Below are 10143 nucleotides of genomic sequence, written 5' to 3'. Positions count from 1 at the left end.
GTTGGCATGTCCATTTATTATAAGCATCTCTGAGAGTCCTATTTTCTTCCAATATTAAGCTGCAGTGTGTACGTGGGTACAACCAATCATTCACTGAAGTAACAACATAGCAAACTGTTTTTGGTGGTAAATATAAAGCAGACGAGCATCTTAAGGCACAACTTTATCATCAAGTCTCCCCCAGCCATGACAAACACGGAGGTCTACCGCTTTAACCCGCGATGAAGATAAACTTACTTTCTTCCGGGAAACACAAAAGGTGGTGGAAAACAGCTACAATTAAAGGAAATGGCGAGCGAGGCTGACGTGCTGTGAGTAGGCTACTGTGAGCAAATTAAGACTATTTTTATTTTTGCATGAAATAAAAATTTTTCATAATAATAATTTATCAATACTAATAGTATTTTATTGATTTTGAGGAAAAAAGACATCAGTTTTCTGCGTGATAATAAATATAGCTTTTTGCAAATTAATTTGAGGATATACTGTTAATATTTACAGGTGCATAAAAAATATGCTTTTTTCCCCTACTGAAGGTAATATGATCAAGCCTGACCACCCTGTTCACCGACTGTCATATTACACACAAACTTTAATCATCAAGCTTTAATCAGACTGCAACATCATATTGCAACACACTCATGAACGACCTTACCGTTTTTTGTGGTTTCGGTTTAGGCAGTGTTGAATCATTTTCATATATCTCGTTGATCACGACTGCATTAACAGTAATCACACTCATGTTAAAACAACAAAGCTTTCAATCTTATATTTAAATGTATGCCTTAAAAGAGAGAAATATTTCAATATATGCATTAATTGCTTGCATTTCTGACCTATTTTTCTACGTTTCCAGCAGAAACAGTACATCACGAGGGCAGCTACAATCAACAGAGATCCAGCAGCAGTAGAGATCAGCAATATGTACAATAAAGGTAGGCCCTGATCTGTAATGAATAAAATGAGCCATTAGAGTGACTGAATCTGTCCGTCTGATCTACAACGAACACTGTGAAAATCAACGTTAATATCAGCGCTGCTGTACCTGCACACGTGTGACAAAGCTCAATGATGTCCAGATGTCTCGTCTGGTTGCTGATAGGATTGTTGAGCACACAGCTGTAGGTGTTGTTATCCTGATATTCCACCTCCAGAGGTAGAGAGAGACTGATGCTGAGATCAGACACACTGATGCTGGACAATAAACTGTTTCCTTTGTACCAGGAGAGAGTCACATGACCCACATTCACCACTGAACACACCAGTGAACAATATGATGATGATGATGAAGATGAACATTGTGAAGAGTAACTGCTGATGACAGGAACAGGCAGACGAACTGAAAGCATGAGAGAATAGCAAAAAAACTGGATAAATCTAAACAACAAACCTATTTTTGGTGTAGCGTGTTGACAGTCAGTGAGTATCTCTATCATTTCAAAGTACAAAATGATGAAATACTTCAATAGTTATATTCTGGTTTCAGTAAACGCTACCAGTTAAACTCACTTGACAGAATCTGTTCCATTGAAGGTCATCACAAATGATTGCTACTCACCATAGACAGAAACATTGAATGAGTGTGATGACAGTTTTTCTCCAGTAATTTCTAGTTGATAGAGTCCAGCGTGTTGTGTTGTGATGTCTGTGATGGTCAGAAACCCAGTTTGATTGTCCAGCTTCAGTCTGCCTCTGAATCTCCCATCAGGACCATCGAATGTAGAGATTGGCTGTTGTTTTTTAATTTTAGCTATGAGAGACTTTTCAGATCCAAACTTCCACAGTATATCGTGAGCTTCACGTACTTCAGTAACATTAGTTTTTAAAGTGAGCGAATCTCCCTCCATCACTGACACTGACTCACCAAACACACCTGATGAACAGATTTTACACCCATTAAGGCCTCTGGTGGTCTACAAAGCCTGAAATCATCTGTAGTGTATAACTAAATGTGAATTGAAAAACGTTCAGAACAGAAGAACATTCCTCTATCTACTGCACACCGTATGAAGCTATAAAGTTTATTGTGTGTTATGTATGGCACATTTATATTAGTAGATAACCTGATTACCACCGAAGTATTTTAAAAATAATTTTCCCGACAAGACGTGCATTTGTAAACCATGAAATTGAAGTTACCCTCACAATAGCAAGTTCCTTTATTTTCCATGACTGTTAACACCTGTGAAGTACATTAATGATATATTTAGCCAAAAACACATATTTACAACTTACCAATCAGATGCCAGCAGCACAAAACAAGCATATGAAACATTTTCTTTAGTTGTCCAGTTTCAAATCTGATCTAAAACACTTGATCTGTTCATCTGGTGTGTGAATCCTCCCACGTCAGCGGTTGACCCTCCTATAGTGGGTGAAATGCACACGCTCTTTGTAATGACATATGGTGAGGTATAAAGGCTTGTCTGACTCTTTTTAAGACTTAATAATAGTAAAAATTCTTTGTTCTATCATTTAACACTGAACATTTTCAAAAGAAGATGAATGTTGGTAACCCAACAGTTGCTGGTAGCCATTGACTTCCATTGCATTTTACCATTATATGGGAGTCAATGGGGACCAGCAACTAAATATATATATAATTATTATTTTATTGTGTGTGTGTGTGTGTGTGTGTGTGTGTGTTCAACAGAAGAAAGAAGTTAATACAGGTTTTGAACAAAATGAGGGTGAATAAATTATGACATTTTTTTCTTCATTTTTAAGCAAACTATTAGACTACTTTAATACCATCTACCATCTCGCACTGTAGCACTAGCAGCTGAACATCTGAGTCAAACTGAAACTGTCTGTGGTCTTTGGAAATGTGGTGTGATATGTTGGGTGAACAAGCAGCTTGTAGGTGAGAGTGACCATGTAGTGAGTGTATATGTTTAGTTTGTAGGTGAAGAGTTTATTCCTGTCCTGCTTCCTATAAATCTCACAGCTGATGCCCCTCACACAACTGCTTTAGAGTCAAATAAAATATTGAATTCATCAAAAACTGTCAAATCTGAGTCACAGGTCTAGTTTGACTGTTTTGATGTATTCTGTATTTTTATTATTACATTTTTTTTGGACTATAACAAACTATCATGTGACTTTTTAAACAACAGCATTCATAAATAAGTTGAAATAAAAACATAAATACTTGAAATTTAATAAATAACGTTTATGTATACGAATACTTGGTCCAAACAGAGCCGGCTGTAATTCCTTCTTCTGAATCAGTTGTGTCGCTTTTAAATGAAGTTTGTGTTTTAGATCCTGTCTTCCTGTTCTTTGTCTTTCCTGCTGCAGTTGACACCTCATACAATGAATGACGGTAGGTCAACAGAATGGGGGGGAGGTTGGGTATTTTCTAAAGCCATGACATTAATAGGCTAAAGAAAGATTCTAATTGCAGTCAGAGTGTGTAGTTACAACATCCGCCAGCAGGTGCAAATGGGACAAAAGGAGATTCTCGCATTACTTATTATTTCCCCTTATATTTACCTTGTTTTATTTTTACAATAACTAAAATGAATCATGGGTCTTGTAATTTTCATTAAAAAAATTACGATGATACTTAAAAATAGTACTTTAAAGAAATTGTGATTCAGTGTTGTATAGAAAATATTGAGGACTTTTTACTAATAAAACAAAGAGGTGTGTTTGCCTCATTTTTTTAAGCAGTTTTGAAGCTTGAATTGAGGAACTGATTAAACTAAAAAAAAATCAAGGAAAGAAGGCTACCTGTTTATTTTAAGAGAATTAGCTCAATCTTGCGGTTTTATTTTAGAGGTGATTGTTAGTTCCCAGCATGCTTTGCATATAGCTGGATGGAGAGTAAATTTTGAAATTAAATGCTATTTCATGTGTTTTTGAGGGAAGGGAAACATCTATTAATGTTTAATGTTCAGTTATGTTTGACATTTGAAAGAGTTTCTGTTACATTGAAGTTGTCATTGAACAGTGCAATAGTTACCATTGAGCAGAAGAGTTGAGCTTATGGTTATGGATATTACTCCTAAAAGGTATTGAGTCTTGTCAGTGAGCAGTAGCTTTGCTAGTAATGCAGTACTTTCCATTGTCTTAAGTATTTTTCCGCTTGAGCTGTTTGGCTGTATAGTCTTTTAAATGTATAAAATAACTCAAAGTCAAATATAAACAGGCCTCACTCAATCACAGAATTTTGAGAATCAACTTAAAATAAATGAGCACATTTCACTAATTATATTAAATTCATTGTGTCACAAATTAATTAATTTAGGAGATTTTACATGATTTTTTCAGATTCCATAAAAAATAATAAGTGTAATATTGTAATAAGAAAAGAAAAAAGAAAAGAAAACGCTCTTTCACCAGAGGGACCTAATTCAAGTATGAACAAGTCTCAAAAAGCTTGGGTTGAATTCATTCACAGCCCGTCATTAAAATACACACCAGTATATTTAAAGATATAGCTTGCTAGCACACCAATAACATTACGTTATATGTTTATTATGCCCTGCATGGTGATTAGCAGAAATTGTAGTTACGTTAAGGCTAGGATGACCATATTTTGATTACCGAAAACCAGGACACTCGGCCCGGCAATGGGATACTCAAATGATACTCAAAGTTTACTCAAAGATGGCTTATTAATTTAAATGCATTTAAAGTATGCCTCCTCTGTATGGATAGAAAATTGTTGTATTACAAAATACTATCTATAACCAAAGACACACATTCAGATAGGCTTCTCAGAGGTTACTCAACATGTTTTATTATGACAGGTTTCAAAAATAATGAATGAAATAATGTCTCTTCTGTAAATATATACCTCCAAAAATAAAATCCCTCCAAATTGAACAAAAATAGCTCTCACAAAAACTAACTAACAAAAAATATTTAAATATTTTGTTTTCTTCTTCCTCTTCATCCTGTTTTTCTTCCTCATCCTCCTTGTTTGCTCATCTATATTTTGCTGTAGAGCAGCTTCAGTGCTTCACGTGTGACTTCAACGGAGTGGGGCGCTAAAACACCATTCACAATAGCTTCGGTCTTAGTAGCGGGCACTGTTCAACTTTTTGTCAGAATCTGGGAATGCCTTTTTTAGCAATGCACTAGTGCAATCCATGGACCTGTATCTGTTGTGGTGTTTCACTGTATGAAATGACAATGCACCCTCTGCTGCATTCACAGCATCCTCAGTTTGGTCACCCTAGTTAAGACAATATTAATTATGAAGCACTTGTTTCATCTAATTCACTTGTCCATTCTGTCATACAGACAAGAAGCAAAACACTACACAAAAACTAACTCCGTCGTCGAGTTTCTGCACATTCAGCACCATAGACTGGAAAGTGAAATGTGTGGACAGGATAGGAGGGGTGCGAATGGACTTCCGAGCGCTGCTGAGGCGAAATGGAAACCCCGGAGTGGATCTGGAGCCAACCACCACCACCACCCTGAAGTGTGTTGTTTCATTTGGATCACACCTTTGGCTATTTTTAGTAGCTTCCATAGGGAGGCTCCTGGATTACTGCTTTCATATTTAACTAAAAAGCTGTCCACTAAAATTTGTTAAAATGAAGTTTCTCTTTTATTCGCTTGCAGTGATCTTGTTTTTACTCGACCACGGTAAGACCTTTATTTATTACAAGTAACAACCACTCTTCCGAGCCCAGTTTCTGTGACTGTCTCTGTTGTGACAGATTATGGTTAAAGTGACAACAGCGCCTACCACAGTCATACAATTGGTGTAACGGTGTTAATAAAAGCAACCGAACAATGCAGTCTAGATCAGTTTCAGTGACCTTGTAGCCTAGAATAAGGACAGACAATAACAAAGTATGCTATCATACCATCAGTAAATGTTACATCAGTGAATAAAGTCAAATGTGAATAACTCAAACATAGGAAGGTGGGACTAAAAAAATATAAAAACTGTTATCTGAATAGCATTTTTTTTATGAATCCGGGTATGTTTCTCAAAATCTTCATGATGTTTAAACAAATCATTCACAGCTATATTGTAGCAGTATTGTATTGTTTTTATATTTCTGTTTCAGGTGCATCTGGTGTTGGATCAGATGAAGTATCGGTGTCAGTGATGGAGGGAGATTCAGTCATTTTTCACACTGGTGTTGAAACAAACCAACAAGAAGATATTAAATGGTATTTCAGCAACATTCGCATTGCTCAAATCAGTGGAGATCTCAGTAAGATCTGTACAGATGTTCAGTGTAATGCAGGCACTGAGAGTTTCAGAGACAGACTGAAGCTGGATCATCAGACTGGATCTCTGATCATCAGAGACATCAGAACCACAGACTCTGGAGTTTATGAACTGAAGATCATCAGTAGCACCAGCAGCAGTGACAAAATATTCAAAGTTATTGTCCTTAGTGAGTCATTAATGCATTATATATTTAAAAAATAATATTTTTTATAGTTAAGCTCAGATGGAGATGACAGCATCTAATCATCTCTGACCAGCTGATAATTATTTGTTCAAATGAGGATTCGAAACAAAATAACTATGTAAAATATGTTTAAAAGCACGCACAATGCATTATTTTTGTAATCAAAAGTCAAGAAAAGGCTTGTTGCTTTCATCTTCACTGTTGTGGAGTTTGCTGTTATTTTCAGCAGAACGATCCTCCAGCAGCTGTTGCTTTGTGTTTCAGCTGTTCCTGGTACTAATGGTGAATCAGACTGGATCTCTGACCATCACAAACACCAGAACCACAGACTCTGGAGATTATAAACTGCAGATCATCGTCAGCGACAGCAGCTTCAGCATCACCAGAGTGAAGACATTCAATATTAATGTTATCGGTGAGTAGCCTATAATTTAGTCATTCAATGTGTTTTCTTTGAGGAATTAAAAATAAAAACATATTATTATTATTATTTTTTTTAATAAACAACTGTTTGGTTGTGGACTGTTTAAAAAAGCAAGCTTTGACTTTATAACACTTTGACTAATGTTAGTCAAATGTAAACAAATATTAAATAAATAAATGTAATTAAACATCAGCGAAACCATAAGAATTCACAACATTTGTTTTTACAATAGTGATCTCAATATAACGTTCTGTTTTGAGCTGCGCACGTTGATGATGACCAGTAGAATGAAGCATATAATAGCAGGTTCTATGTGAAATCAGACATTTGAGCACCCCTATATAGCCAACATGGCATGATCATAACATCTCTGTGAATATTCGACTGTGAGATTGGGAGTCAAATCAGGCTCCTCCTATCGAAGCAACGAATCGTCAACTATTCGTGGTCACCCCTAATGAACTAACTGTCAAAAATTGTCATAACTTTCAAACTAAATAACAATTATAAGCAACAACAAAAGACATTCAGTTTCTTAATAGAAAATGGCTATATGGAAGTTTTAGATATGGTATTGATTAAAATCACAATAGTTTAGTTTTGTATTATTGGAATACACAATCGATGACAGTTTGATGCAGTTATAGACACTGTTTTAAGTATTTTGGAAAAGTGTTTGTGTAACTGACACATCAATTACTTTTATCGTATGAATGTGTGTTTATTTATTTATTTTTTCAGACATTGCTTGGGACACGGGAGAACAAGGCTGCCTAAAAAAAAACAAAGTAAAAACATTTAGAATTTTGATACTTTCATTGAAAGAGAACGCTAAAGAAATGATGGAAAGAAGAGGATCCATTGGAACTCTCTTCAGAGTAATTGTGTCACGAGTCCAGGATTTAAATTTAAATTTAAAAATTTATTTTTGTTAGAATTTGTGTAATGAACTTAACCTTAAAAGTGTTGTATGTAAGTTTTTGACTCTACTAAAGCATAAGAATACCATAATATGTTTGTAAATATTTAAGAAACATGCTAAGTTAACATACTTGTTTATCTGAAAAACAATGCTACAGTCAGTTATTCTCCTGTGAAAATGTGCATTCTGGGACGGAATGTCTGTTTGTTTTGGTTTGTGTAAACTGCCCACCGCCAGGTTACCCAATTGTATTTTAGCACCCCAGGTTGCCAGTTGGCGGAAAGCACAGCGTAGGCCTATTTCATTTAATTCGCTGTCATGTGCGCTCGTGAGTAGCATCTGCCTGCAAAACCGGACACTGCATTTTCAGGAGCGCAGTCCTAGGACCGCATTTCTAGGTTTTTAGTGACAACGCCACCTACCGAATTAGTGGACCAGTGAAGATGGATGACAATCAGAGTGTGAGTATCAAATGTGAATCAGTTTTTATTTGTTTAACATTTACAACAATTGTGATGCATTTCATTGGAAAGTTAACGTAGCCGAAGTGATCGTGATTTGCTAAATAGTCTTGAATGCATAGCCATCATATATTAGCCTCTAATGCTGTAAAATGAATTGTTAGCACATTCATTTAAGAAACTGTTGCATGATAAGCCTGTGTTGACTTATTGACAGCACAATAAATGCTGATTATGCGTTGGTCAGAGATTTAGCGATTCTGAATGGATCCGTATATTAAAGGCAGGAGATTTAGTGGTCCTGTTTGGTATTGCAGCTTGGCTCGTGCTAATTTGTATTGAAAACAAATTGCATACAAATTCCACTATGTTGAACTATGAAAAAAAAAAAGAAAATGAATATATATATATATATATATATATTCATAATTTCTTTAACTGAATGTTTATCTGAATGCCTGTGATCATTTCCCAGTGTAGGACTGTAGCCTCAACACAGAAGCACAAGAAGAGCAGCAGCTCGAGGAAATGACATCACGGCCTACATTCAATTCATTTACATCACATGACTTTTTAAACAGTTTAATGAGGTTTTGGAACTTTAAAAACTTCAGACTTCATTGAAGGAACAGAAATAGGCTAAAATATTTCATTATTTTCTTTACCAACTGCAATCATATTAAGTTATAGCTGCAAGCAGCGATTACTGGGGTTCAAGCATTTTAGGTCACTTAAGCACATATGAAAAAAGACATTACATATTATTTAGCAAGCCTGTAACCACCTAAATCAATTATTAAAACAGCATGTTTGGCAAATTCAGGTAATTTACCATAGAAATATGATGTTTTTAACATTTATGTTGTTGCTGGCTGTTGCCGATCTCCCTAAAACTGTGCATGCTTGTTTAGAATCACCTGCCGCATGTGCTCTCCAGGTTTCATGAAGTTTTGAGTTTTCCTTTAGGCTTTGTAGGATTTTGGGAATTGATTTTGGGAATTGAAATTTTGTTTTGGCCATGTTTTTTGAGATAAACAAAAATCTCTCCGGTTACTAACGTAACCTCGGTTTCCTGAAATAAGGAAAACCTCGGTTTCCTAAGAGGAAAACTCCTGTTTTACTCTGTACTGAAGCCTGATTTATTCACGTTTGTGTAGCTGCACAAACCAATGGTGCTTTAGCCCACCAGAAAGAGTGGAGCAGACCCCTATATAAGTCATCTCAGAGCGCCATTCATCAGCTCATTCGACTGAAGTGACAGTCATCGATACGCAAGCAGCTTATAGCACGGCAAGAGATGCAATGCTCGTTCCCTTATCTCAGGGAAACGAGGTTATGTCAGTAACCGGAGCGTTCCCTTTTGAACGGCCTCTTCCGTTCCGCATCCAATCACGCCACGCCACATCCTGTTCCGGGAGTCCAGTCTTAGAGCACTAACCCCTGAGGACATGAGCACATTGTGCCTAGGAGCTGAGAAGCACTAATACAACCAGTTTCGCCCATTTAGAGTGGTACACTAAACTGAAAGAACTCACGCCTATAAAGCAGGGACGTCCAAAATGTAGAATTTGACAAATGTACATCGGTACATCATAATTTTTTTCTGCGAAACTATATTTACATATCTGATGACACAATATGTGCAATGTATCTTTTTTCCTCAAGATGGCACTGTTTGATACACAATCAAATGGGTGTGGTAAATAAGCTGCCAGTGATCAAAATATTGAGTGTGAAGTCATTGAAAATGATCGTTTTGAGAATATGGTTGAGATCGTGAATATGAGGCAGATGCTGAATGTACTGCGGAAGTGCGCTCTGACGATGACAGCGATGGTAAAATCATCTGCTCAAATTTAACCTTTGTTTCAAAAGGTAACAAAATATGCTTTATTTTATTCTTCTGTAATTAAAAGAGGTTTTTTTGCTATTGCAGCAGTTAGAGAT

The 10143-nt window shown here is 36.1% G+C and overlaps 1 protein-coding gene across 1 annotated transcript; it reads left to right on the top strand.

The window, feature by feature from the left end:
* Positions 1-5411: 5411 nt before the first annotated feature.
* Positions 5412-8511, top strand: LOC306875110 (uncharacterized protein). Its single transcript, XM_079425518.1, has 4 exons — positions 5412-5604; positions 6036-6371; positions 6654-6804; positions 7555-8511. Exons 1-3 carry the CDS (start codon positions 5553-5555, stop codon positions 6731-6733), a joined length of 468 nt encoding a protein of 155 aa, XP_079281644.1. The 5' UTR covers positions 5412-5552; the 3' UTR covers positions 6734-6804; positions 7555-8511.
* Positions 8512-10143: the final 1632 nt, after the last annotated feature.

Source organism: Barbus barbus, assembly GCF_936440315.1.
Source record: "Barbus barbus genome assembly, chromosome: 9".
Lineage (NCBI taxonomy): Eukaryota > Metazoa > Chordata > Actinopteri > Cypriniformes > Cyprinidae > Barbus > Barbus barbus.
This window is presented reverse-complemented; position numbering and strand designations above follow the sequence as displayed.